General features: G+C 40.7%; 3 protein-coding genes across 5 annotated transcripts; 2 read left to right on the plus strand and 1 right to left on the minus strand.

The window, feature by feature from the left end:
• Positions 1–411: 411 nt before the first annotated feature.
• LOC133845345 (zinc finger protein 786-like) lies at positions 412–2,543 on the minus strand. Its single transcript, XM_062279790.1, has one exon. The coding sequence runs from the start codon at positions 2,460–2,462 to the stop codon at positions 885–887; it is 1,578 nt and encodes a 525-aa protein (XP_062135774.1). The 5' UTR covers positions 2,463–2,543; the 3' UTR covers positions 412–884.
• A 370-nt stretch (positions 2,544–2,913) lies between these two features.
• On the plus strand, positions 2,914–7,034 carry LOC133845343 (E3 ubiquitin-protein ligase Bre1). 2 transcript variants are annotated; one of them, XM_062279786.1, is made up of 4 exons: positions 2,914–3,073; positions 3,298–4,492; positions 4,563–5,506; positions 5,569–7,034. In XM_062279786.1, exons 2-4 carry the CDS (start codon positions 3,311–3,313, stop codon positions 6,677–6,679), a joined length of 3,237 nt encoding a protein of 1,078 aa, XP_062135770.1. In that variant the 5' UTR covers positions 2,914–3,073; positions 3,298–3,310; the 3' UTR covers positions 6,680–7,034. The 2 variants fall into 2 exon arrangements, with proteins under 2 accessions (XP_062135770.1, XP_062135771.1); XM_062279787.1 differs by having other exon boundaries at positions 2,959–3,073; positions 3,303–4,492.
• A 177-nt stretch (positions 7,035–7,211) lies between these two features.
• On the plus strand, positions 7,212–26,930 carry LOC133845342 (uncharacterized). Of its 2 annotated transcripts, XM_062279784.1 has the most exons (9): positions 7,212–8,258; positions 21,813–22,729; positions 22,795–23,894; positions 24,104–24,478; positions 24,538–24,794; positions 24,855–25,055; positions 25,114–25,285; positions 25,804–26,031; positions 26,090–26,930. In XM_062279784.1, exons 2-9 carry the CDS (start codon positions 21,829–21,831, stop codon positions 26,330–26,332), a joined length of 3,477 nt encoding a protein of 1,158 aa, XP_062135768.1. In that variant the 5' UTR covers positions 7,212–8,258; positions 21,813–21,828; the 3' UTR covers positions 26,333–26,930. The 2 variants fall into 2 exon arrangements, with proteins under 2 accessions (XP_062135768.1, XP_062135769.1); XM_062279785.1 differs by lacking the exons at positions 25,804–26,031; positions 26,090–26,930 and adding an exon at positions 25,669–25,731 and having other exon boundaries at positions 7,214–8,258.
• The last annotated feature ends 53 nt before the right edge of the window (positions 26,931–26,983 follow it).

Below are 26,983 nucleotides of genomic sequence, written 5' to 3' on the forward strand. Positions count from 1 at the left end.
CATCCTCAAATATTTTCACAGGCAAACTAAAGAATACACAGGTGAGCTGTCGAAAGTACTATCGATAATATCGATGGTAAGGTTTCATTTCTTAGTCGATTGTTTTTCAACTATCGGTATAATATCGATTTAGTGGAGTGCGATGGATTTTTATTGCAATTGCAAGTTAAATCTTTTAAGAAATTGAAAACTAAATATAAATTTTAAATATTAATGAGACTTTAAATTCATTTATAATATACGAATATAAACAAAAATTATTATTAAATTTTTATTTTATAAGCATGGTCCTATTTTTTTTTTTTTCTATTTTTGACTCTTTATGCCAAAAATAAAAAATTATGTTTACGAAGTTGTTTATTTGTTTTTATTTTCCAATTACTATATATATTTTGTATATCAATAGAAAAATCGATAGTATCGATTATTTCAACATGGCGTGGATTGTCGTGTGATTTTTATAGATTACTCATCAATTAAAAAGCATTTTAATAATAGAGTATAAAATTGATTCATGATTTCTTAATAATATTAAATATATTTATAGCTTTTATTTATTTTTAAATTATTTTTGCTGATTAAGTAAAAATGATTTCAGCAAGTCTTTTATATGAATTCCTATAACTGATTTACTATTTAAACTATCAATGCACAGCCAAACTTTAAAAACTAGGAGCCTGAAATTTTAAAATGAATATGACAAGCTTTTAGATGGCAATTTTCTAAGGGTGTGCAATTCAAATCTTATTTAATTATATTTTATTTAAAACCAACGCTTCAATTAAAGAAAATTACCTAATATGTATTTCTTACATTGTAATCTTATCGGTGAAGTTTGTCCATGCTATTCAAATTTGTATGAAGGGTCACCACATTTTACCAGACTATGATAATTCTTTTTTTTCTACCGGGCTGAGAGTTTTGGGATGGATGCGCAGATGCATCTCCAGATTCGCGGGATGATTGAAGGTTTTTTCACAATGTGGACAGCCAAATGGACGTTCAACGGAGTGAGTACGCATATGGGATTGTAGATTCCCATTCCTTTTGAAGGCTTTCGGACAATGCGGACACGGGAAGCGATTCTCTTCGCCATGCATATGGTGCATATGTTGCTTGAGCTGCTGGTCCAGCAAGAACTCCTTGGAACAAACGGGACATTCGATAGGTCGATCGGTGGCATGAGTACGCAGATGTAACTCCAGAGCTGAACTGGTGTGACAAACTTTGGAGCAACGTATACATGTATAGGGATGATATTCGTCATTGCTGTGCTCTAGGAGATGCTCAGTCAGCTTAGCCAACTCAGTAAATTTTTTATCACAAGTACCACATCGATGAAACTTCTGTTCATTACATCTCTCCACTCGAGACAGACTCGTTTCAGCTCCTCCTGAGGATTCTTCAGGCCTGGGCTTTGGCTTCCTTTCCCAGTTGCGCATTTGAAGACTTTCCTCTATTTTCCTTCTCTTTATTCTCGCCATTTCTATTGCGACCGATCGACTGCTCATCGCGTTCTTTTGTTGGTTCCTCTTGTGAAAAATGGCGATATGGTCGCTAAGATCAGACTGCCCTGTAAATGTCCTAGGACAATGTGGACATATGAGTGTACTGCCAGTTCCAGCGTGGAGCCGAACATGGGCATTTAGAAGCGAACGCTTAGCAAATTTCTGTTCGCAGTAGCGACAACGAAAAGCTTGCAACATGGCTTGATGCCCCTTAAGGTGTTGGTTCAGTTTCTCCAAGTGAACGTACTTCATTTTACATAGATGGCAATAATAATAAGCTCTATCCGTGTTCATCGTCGTATTTGGTGTTGTAGGTTCGCTAGTCTTGGTTATGTCCTGAGTAACATCGGAACTTGAGGTGCTTGCAGCTGTTTGTAAACGATCATCAGGTACTTTAGTTTGATCATCGTTGTCTTCTGCTGGATCCACAGCTGGCTGCAAGTTGTCGCCAGCTATGTATGTGTCTTCAACCTTAATATCGTCATCGATTTTAAGATTTTCATTGTCCACAGATGAATGTAAGTTATCTTCAGCTATGCAAGCGGGTTCTTCTTTAACTTGAACTTTTTGATCATCTGGCTGAAAGTTATCTGCAGACATCCAGGTATTTTGCACGACATCTTCATCAAATTTCTCGATTTTCACACAGCTCAAGTCCACATTGTTCACTGTTGGTTGTGCATTTTGAGATTCGGCTATTTCCTCGTCCAGCAATTCCATAAACAATTGATAACTCTCTTCGCAAATGCGTCTAAAACGAAATGCATTTAGACAGGAGTCGACACAGCTCGAGCAAATTTTTTTTGGCAGTGGATCATTCTTCTCCACTTTGTGGATAATGCACTCGTTTAGCATTTCCACCAGACTCGGTTCTTTGGCTGTTGCATTCCTCTCCTCAAATATGTCCAGATGGGAGTCGGATTCGACCATACAAATCCGACAGACATTTGCCATACTTGCTTGCTGTCAGATGTTGAATAAGTTTACCAAATGTTTTGGTTTACTCTTGTTTATTGTTCAATTATCGATAAGTTGTACCTTGTTATCGAAGCTATCGAAAACCAGTGTTGGCCAGCATTGCCGCCTAGGTTCCTTTATTCAGGTTAAATCAGGCTGTTTATGAAGTGTGACATCTAACCATTTAAGTACATTAATAAGGATTTTTGCAGAGTGAAATATTGCAATTTAATCTTAAAGAGCATCTCTATATCGACCACAAGAGCTAGCTAAATCTCAGTATGGTGATACTTAAACGGCCTAGTAATAATTTTAGTTTACAAATACTGTCTGTTGTTTCTTTGATATGCCTAAAAATTATAGAAAAAAATCAGGCATGATGTTTTTTTTTTATAAAAAATATTAGTATTTAGTTTTATAAACGTCGATGCTTGCCATAAATATCGATATTTTGAATATTTAAAAGTATCGATGTATCGTTTATTTTTATCGATGTTTGTCCATGTCTAACAACAACAGCTAGAAGAAAAAAACTTTAGAATTCTGCCGCTTTGTTGAGTTATTAATTAATGAATGTGAAGCTAATAGTGTACAAATCACAAGTTAAGGTAAGTCTTATAGACCAAGCATGTACGATTTTCAGATGTGCGACCGGCTAGCCGGTTGGGAAGTATTCCAATATTCCAATTGGGCAGCGTCCGGCGACCAAAAGAGAGAAAAAAATATGGAGTACAGCCACAGCCACGAAACTCGCAAAATCAATAATAGCGGCGAAATTAACACAAAAACTAAAATACATTTTGTGTGCATTACATTATTGTGTGTTTTGCAGTTTAGGTAACAAAATGTCAAAACGCAGCGCTGATGATGCCAGCGGCGCCGGCAGCGGGGGCAGCAGTTGTTTGGCGGCTGCAGCGGCCGCTGGTCAGCCGCCCATCAAGAAGGTGCACTTCGAGCCGCATCTGATTGGTCCGGTGTCCACGCTGGAGGAGTTGGACATCAAAGTGCTGGAGTTTCAGAACAAGAAACTCGCCCAACGCATCGAGCAGCGAATGCGGTGTGAGGCAGAGTTGCGGCATCGCATCGAACAGCTGGAGAAGCGTCAGACGCAGGACGATGCAGTTCTCAATGTAGTGAATAGGTATTGGAATCAATTGAACGAGGATATAAGGGTGCTGCTGCAACGTTTCGATGCCGAAACCGCCGACGAGCTGGAGAATAAGAATGAAAATGAGGTGACCACCTCGTTTCTCACACAACTCTCCACATGGGACAAGGAGGAACTGGACGAAAAACTGGCAAATCGGGTGCAAGTGTCGAAGCGTGCAGTCGCTAAAATAGTCCAGGTTATTGATAGGTTAATGCAACGCAATGAGAAGATAACGCTTGTTTTGAAAGGTGATGCAACAGCGGCAAGTTCTGGGTCTGCCAATGATGATGAGCAACAGTCGAACAGCGCTGGAGCGGAGGGAAATGCGGCGGCAACAGCAGCAGCAACGGCTGCCGCACTCGAGGAGACGCTGAAGCAAACGCACATCGAGATCATGACCGAGAATCGCGCCCTGCAGAATCTGAATACGTCGTTGCACGAAAAATTCCACACGATGTCGCTGAAAATGAAGGAATATCAGGATGCACTCACCGCCAAGGAGACGGAGAATGCTGAGCTCAAAAATCAAATCGATGAGCTGCAATATGATCTCGAGAAGATCCATTGCCGCAACGATAAGCTGGAGAACCACTTGGCCGAGGCCATTGAGAAGCTGAAAGCGTATCATCAAATCTACGGTGATCCCAACAAGAGCAGCAACAGCACGAAGACGCCCAGCACGGGAACAGGATCGGGCGGCGGTGGTGGAGGAGGAGGAGGCAGCGCCACAACCAATGTGAATAGTCAGCATTTGGAGGAGCTGCAAAAGGAGCTAGAAGAGCATCGCGAATTGGCCAATAATCGCTTGCAGGAACTGGACAAATTGCATGCGACACATCGCGAAACACTCAAGGAAGTGGAAAAACTTAAAATGGATGTAAGTGGACAGCAAGGATTAGCGACAGTTTCTTTTTTACTTAACAACTATTCTTTTCTTTATTGTGTAGATACGACAGCTGCCCGAATCGGTGATTGTGGAGACCACAGAGTACAAATGTCTGCAGTCGCAATTCTCGGTGCTGTACAACGAATCCATGCAGATCAAAACGATGCTGGACGAGACACGCAATCAGCTGCAGAACAGCAAGAATCAGCATCTCCGCCAGATCGAGGTGATGGAGAGCGAAGAGCTCATCGCCCAGAAGAAGGTGCGCAGCGAGATGATACAGATGGAAGACATGCTCGCCGTTATACGCAAGGAGTACGAGGCTCTGCGCATCGATTTCGAGCAGAACATGGCCGCCAATGAGCAGACGGCGCCCATCAATCGTGAGATGCGACATCTGATTACATCGCTGCAGAATCACAATGGTCAGCTGAAGGGTGAAGTGCAGAGGTATAAGCGCAAGTATAAAGACATCTCCACCGATCATGTGAAGCTGCGCAAGGAGCTAGACGATGCGCTGGCCAAGATCGAGGGCAGCAAGCAGCAACAGCAATCGGTGGGCACGGCAACGGGCGATGACATTAAGCAGGAGTCCAGCAATGTCAACATCAAGGAGGAGAATGCCAGCAACTCCTCGGCGGGAGGCGTTGGAGGCGGCAGCGGTGGCGGCTCAATGTGCCAAACAAATGCGGGCAGCTGCAGCGGCGATGCAAATATTGCTATCAAGGAGGAGAATTGCGCCAGCGCTGAAGATGAGCTCGAGGAGGAGGCTAGCAAAGATGTCAAGGATCCTGCGATCAAGCAAGAGAAGATCTCCGCCAGCGAAGCAACGCCCTCTGAAAAGAAAGACTCACCGGGTCCAGCGAATGCAACAGCAGCGGGAGCAACGGGAGCCGCAGCTGGGAATGCTGTGAAGAACGAGAAGGACACCAAGGAGGGCGTCAAAGGCAAGGATGTGAAGGCCGTGGAGAGCGAAACGGTGAGGGATCTAAAGGCGCAACTAAAGTGAGTATTGTAGAACGTCTGAAATTGCAAAGCAAATTTATTAATATAACTTTCCTATACAGAAAAGCGTTAAATGATCAGAAGGAGATGAAACTGTTGCTGGACATGTACAAAGGCGTCTCGAAGGATCAGCGCGACAAAGTGCAGCTAATGGCCACCGAGAAGAAGCTGCGTTCCGAGATCGAGGAGCTGCGACAGCAGCTCAAGAAGCTGCAAGAGAGCAAGCGCGAAGAGCGCAAGAAGCTCGCCGACGAGGAGGCGCTGCGCAAGATCAAACAGCTGGAGGAGCAAAAGTATGAGCTGCAAAAGCAGGTGGCCAATCACAAACCCACCGAGAATTCCTGGGGCGGAGCACCTGGTGCCGGCGGACCCGGCGGTGGCAACTATACGCGTCCCTTTGTCGGTTCGCACGAGGAGGAGGCGCTGCTCAATGAGATGGAGGTGACGGGTCAGGCATTCGAGGACATGCAGGAGCAGAACTCCCGCCTCATACAGCAACTGCGAGAAAAGGACGATGCGAATTTCAAGCTGATGTCGGAGCGCATCAAGGCGAATCAATTGCATAAGTTGCTGCGGGAAGAGAAGACGGTGCTGGAGGATCAAATGGCAACGGCGACAACGCAAATCGATGCCATGCACATTGTGTTGCGCAAGCTGGAGGAGAAGGAGCGCAGCTTACAGGCCACCGTCGCATCCATTGAGAAGGAGTTGATGTTGCGTCAGCAGGCGATGGAGATGCACAAGCGCAAGGCGATTGAATCGGCGCAATCGGCAGCGGATCTCAAGCTGCATCTGGAAAAGTATCATGCCCAAATGAAGGAGGCACAACAGGTGGTCGCCGAGAAGACCAGTTCGTTGGAGGCGGAGGCCTACAAGACGAAGCGACTGCAGGAGGAGTTGGCGCAATTCAAGCGAAAGGCGGAGCGCATGAAGAAAATGGAAATGTCGGGCACAACCATCGATGAGGTGATGATCGAGGAGATACGCGAGTACAAGGAGACCCTGACGTGCCCCTCGTGCAAGGTGAAGCGCAAGGATGCGGTCCTCTCCAAATGCTTCCATGTCTTCTGCTACGACTGCCTGCGGACCCGCTACGAGACGCGTCAGCGCAAATGCCCCAAATGTAATTGCGCGTTCGGCGCCAACGATTACCATAGGTTATATCTGCAGTAAGGTGGAGAAGAGTATCTGGAGAAGGAGAGGAGGAGCAGTTTACATACCAAGCAGTTAGCCAGCCAGCTAATCCCATTATGAGCATATTATCTATGTACTATTAGTAATATATAAATATTTTTGTTTAAGTGTCCGCCAGAGCGTGACTTTAACCCAACCCCCCACACAACCCCCAATCCATCAACCGCCTATCCTTGGTATCCTTTATATACCTTGAGTGCGGCATTTATAGAAAAAAATCCTTCCTTCGCTTCTCATAATTCGATGAGTTCCGAGTGATATTCTCCCGGGTTTTTTATGTAGCTTCTAGATTGAAAACTAAATCGTACGAACTAATAAATGGCTAAAAAAATTTACAAAACAGATTTCAGTCTTTAAATCTCTACGAATTGTGATGGGCAGCACTGTTTCTACAGTCTTGTGTGGTATTTATAGCGAGCGCAGTGTGCAGCCACACTGTTAACCGGCTTCTGTTAACAGCAGCAGCTGCGGCAAATGTTAACAGCGGCTGCGTTTCGTTTCGTTTCGTTTTTGGCTGTAAACAGTTTCGTCGTTGCTGTTGGCTCGTGTGGGCGCGTTTTAAATTTCTGTGTCCTGTGCGTCGCGGCGTTTTGCTTGAACGGGTTTTTTTCTCGATGCATTTGAAGCCTTTGTGGATTCGTGTGGACCCCGAAATAAAAGTGCAACGCTTTCAAATTTAATCGATGTTGTGCCGTCCAAACTACATTGTATATTTGCTGTCGCAAAGCGTCGCATTTGAATTGCCAAAATAGACAACAAAGTTTTGCTTAAGCCATCGATTTTTCGCGCTGTTTAAAACGCGTCTTCTGTGGGTGTACGTGAGTGTGAGTGAGTGTGTGTTCCATTGTGCCTGTGTGTGTGTGTGTGAGGACCTTTGCGCACACATACGCTCAGATAAACCGAAAATACGGGCTGACGAAACGCTGCTGTCGCCGCCATTCAAAGTCCTTTACAGCTGCTGCCTCTGCAGCTGCCAGGCTACAATAGAAGAGCAAAGCAACAAAAACAACAACAACAAAATACCCAAGAGATTCCCTGCCGCTCGCTCACCTGGTCAACGTTCTTGTTCTCGCACTCTCTTGATGTATTACTGATGTGTGAGTGTGTGTGTGCGTGATCTTTGTGCATTCAATTTGCACAAATTTGAAGAAGCGTTAATGCAAAATTCGCAAATCCAAAACGTCACCCGTCCACGAACATCGCAAATTGCCATCCAACTTTGTTATTTTGCACATACACACAACCACACACACGGGGGTGAGCAATAATAGAATTTATCAGACGTCCATTTGCTGCTAAAAACTCCCGAAACAACAACAACAACAACTACAACAGCAGCAGCAGCAGCACAAAATCAACAAGCGAAGAAGCGAAGGCGGCAGAGTGAAAGAGAAGGCAAGCATGCCTTGGGGGACCCTCTGACATTTTCATCAGTGGCCACCGAAGGAATAAGCAGCACGACAACAACTACAGCAACAACAGCAACGACGAAAACAACAACAAAAGCAACAAGAGCAACTGGCACAGTTATTCGTACTGCTTGCCGCGCTCTTTGTGGGTGAGTAGCAAATTTTTTGATGTGGTTGTTGTTATTGTTTTTTGTTTGCGGGTAGAAAGTTGTTATCGAATATGATGGCAGAAGGCTAAGACAGTGACGGGATGGTGACTGCGACTGCGACTACGAACAGTGACTGTGAACTGGGATTGGAGTCGAGTCCATGGGTGGGCGGTTAGAGACGTTTTTTCTTTCAGTTTTTCTTTTTTCTTGAGAGTTTTTCAGTTTTATTTTTCTTGTGGCTGCCTGGCGTCACCATGTCGTTGGTTTTTTTTTGATTTTTCAATTACTTTTGGCTAGTTGAAAGGTCACTGCAACTCCTATTTCCAACAACAACTGTGACTTCCTGCCTCGACACTTCATTATGCAGCGTCAAAACTCATTTCGTGTTGCATGACTTGAGCGATAATCGATTTGTGAGCAAATATGGTATATAGCATAAAGCAGCAATCAGGAAGAGTGCAATTTGATGTCAGTTTGACGTCAGTCAATCAATCAGTCAATCAGTCAGTTGGCCCGATTATTAAACGCTACGTTTTCTTGTTTGCTATATTACCATATATACATACATACATACATACATACATCGACTTCAAGCTCTAATGATGAAGAGCGGATGTTCGAACCGTTTTAATTACGCATCCGCGACATTTTGCGTCGCCTACTGGGCGGGTGGACAAATGGACAAATGGACAAATGCTTGATTGGAGTTGCCACAGCTACTACTTGAGGAAAATGTTAATTAAGCTTCATTAATCCGTTTGCTGTTTGCCGTTTGCCGTATTTTCTGATTTCGTTTCGATACTCGTAGAGAGAGAAAATCTTAAGTGGCTGCGCGACTTCAAAACTTAGCAACAACTTAACGCAATGAATGAGAGATTAGAGAGTTGCTCAATGTTGTTGTTGTTGTTAATTACTTTCATGGCATTTAATTACTTTCAAACTAATAAAATACATCGCGATTGCAATTGCACTTTTGTAGTTTCAATTTCTTGCTTTTTTCCATCCACATCCGATCATCAAATTGTTGCATACTTTTTTTTTAGTTTTTTTGTTGAATTTCGAGCTTCGCCTAAGTCGAATTCCTTCATGTTCAATTTATGTTTATGCGCCACAAATTGCTCGAATTTACTAAATCGTTTTTCCCCAGGCTAAATCATCATAAATCAAATTTGTTGTATTGCAAAATTAAGCAATTGTATTTGCAAGCATAATAGCTTTTCGTTTGTCTGTGTGTCTTTGAAATCGCCTCTTGAATGGGCAATAATTCCATATTGATTAATCGTTATGGTTGTTTCGCTCAATCCGATAAATATTCGCAAAGTTCGCCCATAAAGAGTTGGAAAATGTATCGTAAATTTTGTTTTGTCAACCCTATAAAATCTACTTGAACTTTCGAACGTAAATTTATGTTCGGTTTTCCATTTAAAATTCGGGTAAAGCCAGAAACAAATTTAAATCAGGAAATTTTAAATGAATTTAAAATGAAAAAAAAAATTTCTTTACATTATATGTTTTTTTTTCTTTGCTTTAGTCAAGTTATTATAATATGTTTATTATAACGAAAATTGCAATATAATATATTCAAACCTGGTTCAAAATTAGTATGAAAATTTTAATATATTATATTATATTATATTTTATAATATATATTATATCGAAAATTATAATATAATATAATCAAATTTTTGATACTGATTTTTATATTTCACAATATATATTATATCAAAAATTGTAAGGCTGGTTAAAAATCAGTATCAAAAATTTGAGTATATTATATCGAAAATTGTGTTATATTATATTCAAAACTGGTTAAAAAAAAGTATCGAAAATTTAAATATGTTATATACAAAACTGGCAAAAAATCAGATTTTGAATTATTACCGTTCAATTATTTATTTTTGCATTGCAATATTCCGGTTTATTGTGTTTTATACATAGTATATACAAATTTGGGGTTTCAATTATCGAAAATTATCTTAATTGCTGTCTGCGCATTTCAAACGATTCGTAGAACTTGAGAATTATCTACAAACATTTTAAAAGATTACATATTGATATAAATACATATTATATCTTTTTGGAAATTATATAAAAAATAGGGAAAACCTTATTGTTGTGTTTTTCCATATATATTTTTAAGTTTTATTTGTAAATATCTAATGTCTCACTTGTTGATAAATTTGCCCTAATTTTAGGCCATTTGCTCTGACACATTTTCGATTTCTAATTAACGGAATCTTATCAGCTTTCGCGTTGGCTGCGGTATAATTATTTGCCAACCATTTGCTAAATTTTCTGGCTGCATTTCGAATTGTGGCCTGTTGTGTTTTGTGTTGTTATCGTGTCTGACGATAGCAGTGCCTTTTATACATATGTATATATGAACGATTACCCTCGATTCTATGTACACAAATATTTCCACTTGAATTGTTTTTTTTGTATGCCTCCTACTCTTCCCTTCCTTTCTCCAACTTGTCTTTTTTTGTTGTTTGCTAATAATCACAAGCAAATTAATTGCGATAAAAAAATGCGATTGAAACTTGTTTCAAAGTGTGCGAAATGTTTTAAAACTCACACTCGTTGCTCAACTTCCGCCCACTTTGCCCCCGCTCGGCATTCGATGAAGCGAACAGCTCAATAAAAAATCATAAAAAAATAAATAAACTTGTCATCGTTTTGTTTTGTTTATATTCATATTTGCGTAGAGCGTTTTTTTTGGGGTCTTTGTCGCTTTGCCATTTTCTGTGATTTGGCATTTTCAAGGTCAGTTTCGTTTTAACTGAACTAACTGGAGCAGACCTTAGAGAACCTTGGACAAGTTGCCATGGAGTAACATATCTCTCAGCTCTCTCTCTCTCTCTCTCTCTTCTCATTGTCAGCTGTCTCAGCTTACGTCGAACAAAAGGATGCTTCGCATAGCATTACGAGTTCAGTTCAGTCTATACTATATACATAGACTACATGAAGGTTCTTTTTGCGTTCTGCAAGTTGACAATGAACGAGGCTCTCAGGCGAGACTTCACGGCGTCTGCCGCCCCCCAGAGAGTTAAGCTTCCTCTAGCTGCTTTTCTATTTTCGCTTTGCAGCTGTACAATGATATTTTTTGCCGTCTCTTTAGTTTTTATGGGGACTTCAGAGTCTGGTCAATGGTCAGCTGGAGACACAGACGTGTAGACGTGGCTACCCCAAGCACACACTCACACACACACACACACATACAGCCCCCCTAAACGCCTTTTGGCAGAGGCTGAAGCAGAGTGTCATGTGGCGCATGCCGCTGAAAACAGCAGCAACAGCAAAAAAAGTAGAGTTAGACAACTAAAAAAGTTATAAGCGAGCGAGAGAGCTCGACTGTTGGATACCCGCCTCTTATTTTATTGAGTAATAAAAAATAAGTGTGACCAATGCAACTGAGACACACCTGATTTTCATAATACGAAATTAAATTTGTAATCATTTTCATGATTTTTTATGTCAAACATTTTGAAACACATTACAGTATATGTTTCGAAAGCTTCAACTTAGCAATTAGTTTGGTTTCATTTTTATTGTATGTTTACAATGTTTTTATATAAATCTTTCTTCACCAAATATCGTATACTATGTTGATTATATTGACTTTCCTTAATTTCATCTGTTTTAGTAGAAAAATTCAAAGCGTCCTAAATTCTTGTTTTCGTTTTAAAACATTGAACTTGTAAAATTTCTTATCAATGTGTTCTAATCATCAACATCATTACTTTAAAGTAATTAATTTGTTTCAATAATTTCGACAAGTAAAAATAGAATAGTATTCAAAAAAATGGAGAATAAATAAATATAATACTAAGATAATTGCAGGAAAAATAATTAATATTATTTAAAAAAATTAACAATTTAATAAAAATATATAAATATTATAATTCGATATTCGAAAAATCCATATAAATAAATATGATATTTCATACTTTTCCATATTGATAAAATTTGAAATTATATGCACAATAAAATTGGTGCATAAAGACTCAGAACTAAAAGAGTCTATTATAATAAATGGTATATTTGTAGTATAATAGTATAATTTGTAGTATAATACTGTGGTATAATACCACAATTTATGGTATAACAGTATAATTTGTGGAATCAGAGACTTACTTGTGCCTATTAAGTATTTTTGTGGGCAATTTATAATACCCTTTTAACTCGATTGGTAGCGGGTATACAAAAAAAGACGCCTTGAAGCGTGAAGCGGGCTTCCCATTACTGTTTGCTGTTACTCACTTGATAATGTAGTTAGTACTCGCAGTAGTAGTAGTTGAATATATACAAAACAAAAAGTATAAGCGAATATAATATTCATATACACTCTGTGAGCAGTTGTGTCTGGCACATCGTTATATAGCCTATGTCATAAAGAGTTTTATTTTTCTTGCCATGCACTAAAAGAAAAATGAAGCGGACCAAAGACTTTCTCTGCCATATGACAAACAATTTCGGCTCTTGGCGTAATTGCCACTGCAATGAGCTGTTAATGAAACCAGATAGACCGACAGTCGGTCAGATAGACAGACAGACAGATAGATAGCCGAAACAGTCAGAGGCAGAGTTGAAGTTAGAAAATAAATAAAAAAAAACGAGGCAAGTGCCAGTCATCATTCCAATATGATCCGACCCACAGTCAGGCCAATGTACGATCCGCCCTCAGCAGCTTAACAAAATTAAACCAACACAATTATTGCTCTTCTCTTTCGCTTCCCTTTTTAATTTCGTTTTTTGCACATTTCTCTACTTTATTTTTGTTCTAAAAAAACAACAACCACACAGCTAAGTAAACAAAACACTGAATAACATAATTCAGCACAGATCAAAGTAAAGACAGTTCTTTAATATTTTATTTAGTATGCATTTTTTTAGATTATGATTAATCTCTTTTAAGTGATAAGCGTGGCTGATTACCTATCAAAGTTTTTGTAGAATTTTAGCCATGTTTGCTTTCAATAATACTTTGTAGAAGAATGAGTACCCTAAGGGGATCTTTTTATTTGTTTGTCACAAGCGGCATATTTGTATAACTTATCTCTACAAGTGTCGGAACATATAAATGTTTACCCACAGTACGTGTGGCACTATCGCGAATTAATTGAATTACTGAAAATATATTTAACATTTAAGAGCTCCAATAGTAATAAAAATCGGTTAAATAAAGAGAGGATGATTGCAAGGAAATACTACACAGTTTATTAAATACTGTATTGAAAAATACTGATAATATTTAAATATTAATATATTTTAAAAGTTATTCTCAATAAAAGCGAGGCTTAATAATATTATTTATTACCTAGCAGTGAAGAACTTCACTAGCATTAACTTCATAAAGGAAAGAGTTCAATGAATAAAGATTACAAATAAATACAAAATACTTTATTAAATACTAAAACTGTAAAGAGAAATACTGATAATATTGTAATATTATTTATGTGTATTTGAAAAACTATTCTCAATCGAAGTGCAGCTCCATATTATTTTTATTTTATGCCTTACAAGAACTCCAATAGCATTAAACATTAAATTCCTAATGGGAAATTCAGTAAAGAATACTACATACCATATTAAATACTAAGACTGGATATAAAAATACTGAGCAATTGCGAGTAGTATTCAATTATTATTTATACTTTATGATAAAAGTGTAGTTTTTTTATTATTTTTCACACTATTTAAGGAAAATTCAGTAAAGAACATTATCCACTATATTAAATACTAAGGCTGGAAGGGGAAATACTGAGCAACTGCGAGTAGTATTCAATTATTATATATATTTAAATAACTATTTCGGATAAAAGTGCAGTTTTTTTTATTATATTACACACAATTTAAATAATTCTTAAATTTTATTTATTCATTGTGCTTTAACTGTTATAGCTTTTATTTGTTAAACTTTCTAAATACTGAAATACTGCACATTTGGTATTTAGTTAACGTTCTAAATACTAAACTACAGTTGTTCAATAAACTGTTTTCTTTTTACGGCTGAATACCAAAATGAGCTTGGCAAAAATGCAGACTATAAATTTAGTCAATAAATACTGAAATACTGCACATTTGCACGTTATTTAGTTAACGTTCTAAATACTAAACTACAGTTGTTTTCTGTTTTCTTTTACTGCTAAATACCAAAATGAGCTTTACAAAAGTGCAGACTGTAAATTCAATAATCAATAAATACTAAAATACTGCACATTTGGTATTTAGTTAACGTTCTAAATACTAAACTACGATTGTTCAATAAACTGTTTTCTTTTACTGCTAAAAACCAAAATGAGCTTAGCAAAAGTGCAGACTGTAAATTTAGTCAACTTTCAGCTGATGACATACTTATTTTTGGCGTATACTTGACTTATTAATGCCACTTATTAGGTTCACTCTAAGTACAAAAATAAACAATTTATATTTATGAACTGTAAATGAAAAATTAAGTTGAGTTGAGTTGCGTTGAAGCATTTCTAAGCAGGCGCATGGCAAAAGTTATTCGAAACTAATTAAAATTTAATCAAAGTGTGTTCGCTGAGATTGATTAATTATACATAACAATGTTTTGAGTGGCAAGTGGGAGTGTCGAGCATAGGTTTGTGCTGTTGTGTGTTGCACAGTGTTATGCTGTGTGGCACAGTTCAACTTTGGACAACACAACAACATGGCAAAACAGTTCTCGCATTTAGCTTCGCATTTTTCTGGGTTGCTTCAGTTGCTCAATCTTTCTTTCTTTCTTCGACTTTCAACAGATGCAAAACGAAACTTTTGCGTGCGCGCCGTTGAAGTTTTCTTGTTGACTGAGAAGCCGCCGAAAAATTGTTTATAGTTTAACAGCAACAACAACAACAACAACTAAAATAACAACAACAACAAATCCCAGGCCGTAACTTCAAAAAGCGCAGCGATTCAGTTGGTCGCTTCTTCCTGCTACTTGCAACTTTGCTGCATGCTTCTTCAGTTGTTGTTGTTGTTATTGTTAGTTTTGTTGCAATTGTTGTTGTGATTGCCCAATAGCCAGAGCCAAACCCGCGTTCGTGACAGCCCAGCTGGCCATGCCACATGCCCCCTCCCTGCCTCCTCCTCCTCCTCCTTCTCCCAAGTCCGCTGCGACGTCTGCGTTCTCTTTGATTCATTAAACACCAGGCGGTGCCAGCTCGATGCCTCCCCAGCCCCTGTTTATACTGAATTGAAAACAAAACAGCCAAGAGGGAGAAGGGAAAAGCGGAGGGGGAGAAAGTGGGGAATCTCGAGTCTAAAAATTAGATATTATGGCTGGCGTTCTCTATGGGCATAATGCGCACTAAGTCTGCAGGTGCAACACGCTGAAATGAGAACTCCACAACCCAGAGAGAGAGAGAGAGGGAGAGGAAGGAGTGAAATAGAGAGAGGGAGAGGGAGACAGAACCCGGAAGAGCTCTTGCCTCGTTTGGCTGTTTGCCCCAACCCGAAAGTCGAAACTCTTTGCGCAGTTTTCAATTGCTGTCCCCAGCGACATAAAAGAGAGAGAGAGAGAGAGAGAGAGAGAGAGAGCGATAACTGGGCGCGCAACTTGCAACTGCAACTCATTATAACTGTGCAGGGTTGGGGGCATGCAACACTGCGGCAAATGCGGGCCTCAGGCCTGGGGGCACGTTTGTAATTCGCGGCACAAAATGTTTCACTTCATTTGAGTTTCGTGGGTCGTCGACGTTTTTGTGTGTGTGTGTGTGTTGCTGCCACAGGAAGTCGACTCGAGGAGTGTTCAATAAACCAGCAAACGAGGCGTGGCGTGGCACACTTCAGAGCGTTGCAAGCGTTGTCCACCTGTTTCATTTGGGTAGCGTGAGAATTGACATTCGGATTCGAATTCAGATTCGAATTCGAGACGAGCTTTGCCATCAATTAAAATAGTCGCGACATTTGCAAACCACCCACAACAAAACAACAATAACTGAGATGCGATGAGAGATAAAGATGAAGCACAATCCACATAAATTGGTTGCCTGCCTCTAGTTGCAACGAGGGGCAAAGAGTTGTGTTGAGTCCCCTTCACTAGAGAGCACAAAATAAATTGCCATAAATACGAGGCATGGAAATAAATTGTTTTCAATGCAACTACAGCTAAAGCAAACATCAAATGCTGCAAACAACAACTGCGAAGAAGAAGCAGCAGCGAGAGAAATTTATGCAAGTGAAAGAGAAAGAGACAGAGAGATAGGGAAAGAAAGAAAGAGAGATAAGTTCCCCACCAGAGATTCCCCCTACAACAGATGGACACAGAATGAGAATCAACATCAGAATTAGTTCGGCTGCACAATAGAGCGAGGGAATCGCATCAAAATATTTAAAAAACGACTGTACAATAACTTTTATGAGCGACTATAAAACCCTGCATATGAGTCTAGAGTCTAGAGCATAAATAATCGTTGCCAGAGTTGCGAGTTCACAGCTGTCTGAGTATCTGAGACTCTGTGAACTATGTGTGAGGAGATAGTGCGACTTCGACATATGAACAAACCAAATATTATTTATGGTAAACATTGTTGCTTATTGAAAGTGAATCGTATCAACAGAAAATATTCAGTAAATTTTCTTGAGGGAGTTTCTAAGATTATTTATAGGCTTATATCAGACCTATAAATTAAAAAATCAAAATGTTTTAATAGTCTAGATTAGTTATTCAAACAGTAGTGAAAATAATTTAAAATAGGTTACAATAAGTTGTTTTATATTTATTAGTATTAAGAATTTATTGAAGCTATTGAAAGCATATTAAACTATAATAAAATTTACACTAATATGCTATTTATTAGTATACCGAATGTATTTAAAAACTTTGGGATTGTTTTAAAAATAAATTAAGCTATAATTACATTAATATAATATTTTTGTAGTACTCGCAATTTTAAAACTTTGGGCTGCATTTGAAGTAAATTAAGCATATAAACAGTAAACTAAACTTTTAAAAATATAAAATATTATATTAAAAAATTAAGACTTTATGATGAACATTGTGAACTTTTAAACTTATTCAAATCGCATGTCTTTTATCACATTTGCACAGCAAGCTAAATTAATGTTGATACAACAATTTAAGCTGCTGATTTTGTATAATTTAAGAAATTAAAAGCAACTTCAGCAGTGATTAACCAGATGTTTAACATATCAGAAGCTCGCTCAACAATCAAGACACAAAGTACAGATAAAACAAACAAGATTAAAGTGCAGCTGATAAGCACGACTTTTAAATTATCAAACATGATTGCGATTAATTAGTTTTCATATGTGAAATGTGTATACAAATACACAGGCTTTAAACTTTTTGAAACTTTAAACTCATTAATAGACTTTAGTTTAATTTGTTTTAATTTCGAGTACTAATAAATATAATATTAATCTAATTATATCTGCAACTTCATTTATTTTAAAACAATCTGTACAATTAATGTAACTTTTATTTAATGCTTTAAAAGGCTTAAACAAATTCGGAATACAAATAAATACAATACTACTTAATGTAAGCTTCGTTTAATTTGTTTAAAATTAATCTCAAAGCTTTTCAATAAATTCGGAATATCTTTTTTTGACCTTAAGAACTCGATTTCTCATTCTAATTCTGTCTAATGATTGATTCATTTTATTAACATTCTACTCACATGTTTCCTTAGTAAAAGAAAACAAAGTTTTCTTCAACTTATGAAGTTCATTCCCAACTTTAATCGAGTCATTTTCAGATGATTAATTTGGTTGGCAATCTTGATTGCTCAAATGCCTTTGGGATGTGTGTGTAGAAATACTTTTTTTTTTTTTGTTGTTGCTTTCTCATGCCAAATGATCTTTTAATGTGTTGTAAATGTGCGTTGCATTAACTGGACGCTGAACTGTGAACAAGTTGCCGCATTGCGTCTGAACTGTCAAGTGTCGAGTGTCGCAAAGTCAAAGCTACGCTAACCCTGATCCATCGCTCCTTCTCTCTCTTTCTCTCCCTCTCTCTGACATATTGCTGTCTTTCTTTAATGACACACGCAGCATTTGCAATTTGCAAACTCTTTTATTTTTTTACGCGTTTCTCTAGCATGTTAATTGCAGTTGTTGTCGCTTGTTGTTGCTGTCTGTTGTTGATGTTGCTTGTTGTTGTTGGTTGGTTGTTGTCTGCTGTTCTTGTTGTTGCTGTAATTAACTTGGCTATGTTGTTGTCGCCGGCGTTGCCCTCGACTTTGCCTTTGTTTGCGCGCTGTGAAGCGCCTTAATCGAATTAGCTGAATGGTGCAACATGGCGGGGCAAGTTCAGTTCAGTATCAGTTCAGTCTCCGTCTCTCAACAGTTGTTCCTCATTGATTGCAGTTAATTAGGCGTAACATTCAGACAGCGTGTTCTTCCTCCTCCTCATCCTCCTTCCACCTGCAATCGAACTCTTTTATGTTGAGTGGGTGCAACGCTTGACTCTTTGACTCAGAGTTGGAGTTGGAATCGGAGTCGAGTCGCAGTTCCGGTTTATGCAAAGCACGAGTATTCTTCAGCTGTTGTGTGTGATGGACAGACCTCGATAATAAAGTCTGAAACGAGTTTTATTTCTTTTCGCACACACAACTCAATCTTTCATTGTCATGGCCATGGCGAGATGGATGCGATGCGATGCGATGCGATGCGACAACTTTATTCGCAGTTCGCAACTTTAAGTTCAACTTCAACTGCTGTGGCAGCTGCACAAGAGGCAAAGACGCAAGTCTGAGGGCTTGCCACATGCGACAATTGAGCTGCAACATTTTATGTGTGTGTGTTTGTGTGTCTGGAAATTGTTTCGCTTTTCTTGCATCGCTTGCTTTGCTGCCTCGCCATGCCTCGCTGGGGGCACAAAAAGTCCGCCTCGTTGCCTCGTTGGCTTGTTGCCTTCCTTGTGCGGCACTCGAGTGTCTCGTCTGCCTGCCTCAAGTGCCCTTCATTAGACCGCTAAACCCCCCTTCACAGTTCTCTTTAACGCGCTTAAAGACCTCTTTTTGTAGAGAAGCCTTTAACGTGTTCTAGCCAAGGTCGTTTGACAGGATCTCTTTCTCTCTGTCGACAAAACTGGTTTCACATTGTCACGCCCAACAACAACAACAACAAAGTAAAGAAAAAGAAAAACTAACTAAAATGCCAACTATCTTTTACTTTAACTGAAATTCCAATTACGAGTGCGCGAGTGCGAGTAAAAAACACATTTGAAACTGGAGCAACTTCATTATGGCCATATCTTCCCTTTCAGCTTGTTTTTCGCTACTGCTGCTGTTGCTGATGATGAAATCGTTTTGGGCCAAATTTGGCCAAAAATCTCTCTGGGAGATCGCATAACAAACAAGGCACTAATGATGCGTGCCATGAAACCAACAGCAACAGCAAAAGCAACACCAACAAGTAACAATAACACCAGCAATAAAAAAACAAAATGTTATATAGACAGCTGTCCACGACCCCGACATACCCTTACTATATAATTAAAGCGTAACATATGGTTGCAAGCACTTTATTTCATTTGGCTTTTATTTACCCAACTTGTGTCGAAAATCAACAGCAAGTTTTTGAAAGAAGAACTTTGGAGGGATTTCCGCATTTGTTGATTGCAGAGGAACTTCTCTCACTCAAATTGTTTTAACAAATAATTCAATTAGAGTTTGTTTTGATAGTTCCGTTTTACTCTTGCTTAAGCTGCATAATAATTTATAGAAGTTGTTGCTAAAACGCAACTAGTTTATATTGAATTACACACTATATTATTAAAAAGGTTATAGTTCATTATAAGCACTCAAGCATTCCTGATTTCAACATTTAAATTCTTTTCAAGCTGGAATTGAAAACAATGAACTCATATGGAGACCTGTTAGAGAAGTTCCAGTTTAAGTTGTTTGACCATATTTTGAATATTTTGACCATAATTTTATATTAATTGAATGAGGTCTAAGCAGGAGAGATGGTTGCATGATTTGACGAAAAGTGGCTAAAGTGAAAGTTTATGTTTACCAATTATAGACTTTTATAAAGGAAGTAAATATATATTAAGCCGCTGCACTTAAACTATATCATTTTAGGAAAATTATAATAAACAAAAAACGTCATCTCGAAGAATATAAACTTCATTATACTTTTGTAGAATTAAAAAAATAAAATTATTTAGGAAGATCAATTATATTTTGTTCATTCACCCAAATTTAAAAATACTTAAAGTTGATTATTTGTATAAATAATTTTCGGAAATGTATAAATATTTAAAATTTCATGAGGCTTTTATATCAAGTTTGTTTTAGACTTTTGTTACTCCCGCTTCCTCCCGAGCAAATCGAAAAAAATCGAATTAGCAAGCATAAATTTTCTATTTGGTATATACAAAAATTACTACAGTATTTACGAAACTGACAATCTGGTATATTTCGTACTATATGGTATATTTTGAAAGTAGTACTATAACAATATACCATTTAAAGCCTTAAGTATATTTACGTACTTTTTCGGAATATTAATTTGATATATTTTTAGAATATGGTTTTATAGAAGTTGGGTAGCGGGTATCTCATATCCGAGCACACTCCAATGCAGCTTTATTGTTTATTTTATTTTACAGTTTTTAAATACATTAAGATATTAAAAATTCTATTCTCTTTGCTTAATACCGCAAAGTGGAAGTAAATTTATATTCTTTCTGAGAGTTAATTAAATCATTCCAATAAATCTTCAGTTGGTCAACTCTTGGTGTCTTCTGTTAGTCGTGATTCATATTCGAAGAAGTCGCAGGGAAGAAACGTTGTCGGTTGTCAGCTGTCAGCTAATTAGTTAGTTATGGCCAAGTTATTTGGGCCGTTCGCAAAGGTGGCCAACTTGATGATGAGTAGACGGAGCTTTGGCCCGAGATGGCAATACAATTAAAGAGCGTTCCCTTTTATGCGATGTTTGCTTGTGGCAAGGTTGTGCTCATACTTAATGCCACATGCAACAGTCATAAATATTCCACTACAGATGATGATGCTGATGCTGCCCCAGTTACAATAACAATCATCATCACAATAATAATAGTGTGAATGCGAATTGCAATTAGAAGCAACTTGAAAGCTGCCAAAAATGCAGGAATTCAAGAGGCAGGCAGCTTCTTCGACGACAGTCTGAAGTGAACAATGAGCGAGCTGTGCTCATAACTTATGCCGAGTGTCCTCAGCACTTTTTTGTGGCCCAGTTGCGTGTCAGGTGTGAACTAGTTTAAGTCAATCAAAGTGGCCAAAAACCGCTTGGGCACAGCGTGCAGCATGAGGCATGCAGCATGAGGACAGCTGGACAGCTGCTAAAAACTGAAATGTCGTGTCCAACTTGACCGCAAAAGGCAGCAAGTTCTCTGTTTTGCAGCATTCGGCAGCGTGTGGCATTCCCCTCGAAAAGGTCGTTGGCGTGCAACTTGCTGCAGCGGGGCAGACACTGAAATGCCACAATACCAAAAATACGCGTGCATGCAACAAATTTGGGTCGCACTCTGTGTGTGAATCACTTGCACTATAAAAACCAAACGAATTAAATAGTTTTTCTCTTCTTTTTGTTTTCTAGTTACTACTGAGCTGCCATGTCCGGCACGCTCTGCGAGATGGAGCAACCACAACAGCAACCAGAACAACATCTGCTGCTGCCTGGCGAGGAAGACCATCAGCTGGCCGTGTGCCTGGCCAGCCTGGAGCTGCAGGACTGCGAACAGTCGCTGACGGTGGTCCAGAGCAACTGCGATGGCAGTGACAGCGGTCTCGATGTGCCCAGCAGCTGTTGCTTATCACGAATGACGCTGCAACGTGGCTTGAGCAGCACCAGTGGTGGCTACACCAGCAGCAATGGTCTGGAGGAGATCTACGACAGCTGCGAACTGCAGTTGATGAGCAGTTGCAGCGCTGTTTCACCCAGCGATCAGAGCAGCGAGTGTTCCCAGCAACAGCAGCAGACGAAGACGAACACACAGAAGACAGCGACGTCGACGACGACGCCACAGCGACGCACGCACAATGGCAGCGTGAAGAAGAAGGTGGCCATGTTTGAGCCGGAGCCGGAGCAACAGTCGCCGCCGCAGTTGCGCGGTCGCGTGGCCAACTTGAAGCGTGCCGCCAGCTTGCCAAGGCAACAACAACAACAACAGCAGCAACAACAACAACAGTCACAGGCGGGGCAGAAGGAGAAGTCACGTCCACTGACCAGCTCCAGTTCGTTTCGTGCACCCAGTGCCACGCCCACAGCTACATCTATGCGCACGCCACGCCCACAGAAGCCAGACACGCTGCCAAGTGCGCTGAATCGCGCTCAATCCGTGCAGCGACTGTCGCAAGTGCAGCGCACGCCTTCGTTGAGTCGCGCACGCACGCCGGGCACGCCTTCCGACGACGGACGCTGGCCGGCGAATCGCGGCGCTGCGGGCGCAAGGCGTGGCATGTCTGTGACGCCGGATGTGATGGCCAGCCGGCTGCGCGGGAGTCCAGCCCCAGGTAAGCCAAGTGAATATCAAACTTCATTACAAAGAAGCCTAATCCCATCCTCTCTCTCCTTGTAGGTGGCACCTTGCCACGACGACGCAAACAACAGTCTGTGGAGGATTTGAGTGTGGGGCGTTTATCGCGCAGCAACTCCATCAGTCGTGCTGCGGTCGTGGATGCGCGGATGACTTCCTCCGTCATGCTGACACCCACAAGTCGTCGTAGTCTTGCGCCTCCCGCAGCCAGCGCCAAAGTCAATTCGCTGCGTCGCCCACAGCAGCAGCAGCAGCAGCCAAGGACACGCATCTACCATGAGACAGCGGTTCAGACAGCTCTGACCAGCGATGATCTGGAGCAAGTGCTCAACGGTGGCGTGTTGCAGACACGCGCCTTGGATGCCGTGGAGCAGCGTGATCAGTGCACGCAAGCCGAACCCGATCAGCGTGATCATGAGCTCGAGCAACTGCGCCAGGAGGTGCGTCAGTTGAGCGGCAAGCTGCAGAGGGAGCGTGAGGAGAAACTGGCCATGCAGCAGGAGTTGCATCTGAATACGGAGCGTGTCATGGGCATGCTGGAGTTGGCGCGCGTTGTCAGCGCCAGCGCAGGCACGCCCACCTCTGAGGATAGCGGCGATGGCAGCGGACACGACAGTCTGCTGATGCTCGAGTCGCAGATACAGATGAGTGGGCATGAGTTGTTCGAGCGGCAGCAGGAGATCGGGCAGTTGCGTGCCTTGTGTCGTGCTTTGCAGCTGGAGATGCGACGATCGCTGGCCACGCAGCAGCTGCTGCTGCAGGAGAAGGCTGCCATTGAGCAGGAGTCGAGCGAGTTGCAGGACTTTTTGCAGCACGAGAAGGCGGCGCAGTGCGATGCGCTCAGGGAACTGGAGACGGAGTATCAGGCAGCCAAGGCGCAGCTGGCCAATCGCGAGGAGGAGGCCAAAGTGTTGCGCGACGAGTGTCGACATCTGGTGCGTCTGAATGAGCAGCGTCGCCAGGAGAATCGTTTGCTGCAAACGAAATACGCAGCGCTGGAGAACAAGTCGCGTGAGCTCATCCATCAGCAGAATGCGGCAGTGGCAGGCGCCTCCACAGCGCTGTCGGGATTGCATACGCGTCTCGACAGCCTGGTGGAGCAGCTGGTGTGCTCCTACAGCATCTCTGAGCAGGATCTAGAGGTAAGCTTACAGTACAACCTTTTAAATTATTATATTCAACGATTCAAGATGGCTAGATAGGTATTTCTGGTGACTCTATCTAGGGCAATTAAGAACTTGGTTTGTCATACCCTCAATAAACAGTTAGCAACCACATTCCATTCAATTTCACTCAATAAACAATTTATTTCTTTGTTATCACTATCTAATTCCAACCCTTTACTCCACAGGACATACGCTTCCAGGGTGAATCGCTCGCTGCGGAAACGGAGCACGCTCAAAATGGCATGAAGCCCAACGGTCTGGACTTGCCACTGAGTCCGGCTGCCAATGGCGATGCGCTGCATACTCTAGTACTAACCAGCGATGGCTCGCTGTCGCCGCAGCGCAATCAATCCTTCATTGCCGCCGTCATCGGTGCCATACGCCAGGCCACAACGCACTCGGGCAAGCGACTTTCGCTGCGTCATGGTGGCAAAAGACAGCAAGGTCAGCAAGCGACTGCAGGACATTCGATGCTGACGCTGCACAACAACGAACCAGTCAGCCTCAATGGCAACGGGGATGACTCTGATTCCACCGAAATGCTCGACTCGGAAACAGAAGTGAGTAGTACTTAAGGATAACAGCTGTAAATCAGTATTTAATTGAATATCTTCTTCAGCCCTGCCTACTGATGATGGACAATGTGCTGGAGGATGTTGTGCAGCCGGATTCGCATTCACACAACATGGTTTCCTCATGCACGGGCATGATCTCGCAGATTGAGCTGCCCACAGAGCTAATCAGCCAGTGCAGCCAGCAACAACAACAGCAGCAGACTGTCAATGGCGATGATTCGCTGCAGCAGCTCTCACAGGCCATCACCAATCGCCAGCAAATGGAACTGCACGTGCACAAGTTAAGTGTGCTGCCCATGAAGTGAGTATGGCATTCAATTATGCCATACCAACCAATTCTAATCTTTACTTTTCTCTTTAGCAATCGCGATCAATGCAACACGGAGGAGTTGAGCTGCCATGACTCGCTGGCTGAGCTGCCCTCGCTGATGGAATACAGCACAGCTCAGGCAGTTGTGGACCAGGTCATTGAGGTGGACACGCTGGTTACCAAATTGCTCAAGGTGCTGCGACTTGTGCAGCTGGACAACGACAATTGCATACAGCAACTGATCGTGGATAAGTAAGTGGAAAATGAATATAATTTGAGGATAGTTTAACTAAATTCAAATCTCTTACAGAAACAAACTACAACAGCATAAGGAAGATATGCTGGAGAAGCTAAAAGACTTGGAGGATGTCAATCTGAAGTTGCAGGACGAGCTAATGGACGCCACGCAGGAGCTGATGATCAAGGGCAGCGATCTGAGTGGCGCCAAGTCGGAAATGCAGCGACATCGCAACGAAATCGACGTAAGGTTTTAGCCACGTTTTGTGTTTCTGCTCCTCCACCTCCTCATTTATTTTGGACTACTATAAAAACATTTTTTATGTTGCGCATTCTTCGAAGACATTTCTATATATCGTTATCGTTTAGTCGGCCAGATATATTTTCATATGTTTTAACACAATTACGATCGCGCTTCTGATCTTATGTTAATCGTATCTTTAGTCATACAATTACACGTATTATTTGATTAGAATAAAGTGAACTCTCTTGGCCTAGTTTATAAGCAATATCATCGATTTGGAATTTTTATTTTCGTCTTTTGAAACTTTCATTTCACATGCCAACATCAATCTCTATATTTGTAATCCACATTCATTATCATCCATCCATTCATCATTGGGACTAGGGACAGTCACAAATCAAGTTCAAAAGCGCACTCTTTCGTTTGAAATGAAATGCAAAACGTTAACTACTAATACTTCATACATAACCAACTTCGCCTGCTTCTGCTTTTGCTTGCTACTCTCGTGTGTGGCAACAGCGTCTCAATGAGGACATCTGTACGCTGAGCACTTTGTGCAGCAGCTACAAGAAGCTCTCGCCCACCACAGAGTTTCCGCCCATGCAGCTGTTGTCGCCCAACCAGGCGCCCGAGCAGGGCGACGTCCTGGGCATATTGAATCTGTTGAAAATGTGGCATTCCGGTGGACAGCTGCAGGATCAGCGTGTCAGCAGCTATCTGCGCAATGTGTGCGGCACACAACTCACAGTGAGTCCTTAAGCAAATATCTGTCTTTTTCCCTTTACTAATCCTGCTTTGACTTCAGGTCAATACGGCGGCGCATCAGGACAACAATAATGTGGAGCGTCTGCGCATCTATGCCAATCAATTGGAGCATGTCTCGCGCGTCCTCGACAACTGTCAGAGCCTGCAGGAGCAACCGTTGCAACAGCTTCGCCAGGACATGGAAATTGTGCGTTTGAATGCGAGCTGGTCGCAGTTGCTGGATCAATCGGAGGAGCGCGATCTCAATGCAAATGGTGGCGATGTGACGGCTTCAAGGCCTTGAATGGTGTCAAATTGTTGTTAATTATCTAGTTAACTATTAGAACTTACAAGTTGTTTAACTTTACGTAGTTAGTTACAAATGTTTGCGTCCAATTCTAATCGACATGAAAAAAATCAAGGCTAAACTTAGACTTATTCAGCCGAAGCAAACACATTTATTTGCTATAGTAGCCTAAAAGAAATCTATTCCAAAATTTGTTCTAAAGTCAAAATTCTCTAATCAAAATCTTAACGTTTTAAAATTTAAATCAAATTAACTAGCATACATTATGTTGCATACTTTTTGGGATGCATTGAATTTTGTAGTTGAATGCAAACACTTGCCTAATTTTTGTTGCATACTTGCAGGCAGAGATTCGAAAGCACCTATGCTCAATTGAAGTTATTTATTGCATACTTTTTGGCGGTATCTTTGCTGACTGCAGCGCATTGAAAAGCGCTTTGAATAGTATTATTTATTGATTGATTATTGTATTTGCGGGCTTAGGCACCATGGCCATGTGCTACCTGATTATATATATTTATCCACATATATATATATGAGTGAATGAAAACAAATGATATTTTGATTTGATAGCAAGTTGTTTGTATAATACACGTATAAATAAATAGGCATAAACTAAATGTAAAAAAATCAACTAACGTAGAAAAA

The sequence above is a fragment of the Drosophila sulfurigaster genome, chromosome 3 (genome assembly GCF_023558435.1).
Source record: "Drosophila sulfurigaster albostrigata strain 15112-1811.04 chromosome 3, ASM2355843v2, whole genome shotgun sequence".
In the NCBI taxonomy this organism is placed as follows: Eukaryota; Metazoa; Arthropoda; class Insecta; order Diptera; family Drosophilidae; genus Drosophila; species Drosophila sulfurigaster.

Excerpts from the sequence above, each read along its gene's own strand:
- LOC133845345 (XM_062279790.1), bottom strand. The coding sequence starts at position 2,462 with ATGGCAAATGTCTGTCGGATTTGTATGGTCGAATCCGACTCCCATCTG.
- LOC133845343 (XM_062279786.1), top strand. The coding sequence starts at position 3,311 with ATGTCAAAACGCAGCGCTGATGATGCCAGCGGCGCCGGCAGCGGGGGC. Across the intron at positions 4,493-4,562 it reads TGGAAAAACTTAAAATGGAT|ATACGACAGCTGCCCGAATC; the intron begins GTAAGTGGACAG and ends TTTATTGTGTAG. Across the intron at positions 5,507-5,568 it reads GATCTAAAGGCGCAACTAAA|AAAAGCGTTAAATGATCAGA; the intron begins GTGAGTATTGTA and ends TTTCCTATACAG.
- LOC133845342 (XM_062279784.1), top strand. The coding sequence starts at position 21,829 with ATGTCCGGCACGCTCTGCGAGATGGAGCAACCACAACAGCAACCAGAA. Across the intron at positions 24,479-24,537 it reads TGCTCGACTCGGAAACAGAA|CCCTGCCTACTGATGATGGA; the intron begins GTGAGTAGTACT and ends TATCTTCTTCAG. Across the intron at positions 25,286-25,803 it reads GACATCGCAACGAAATCGAC|CGTCTCAATGAGGACATCTG; the intron begins GTAAGGTTTTAG and ends GTGTGGCAACAG.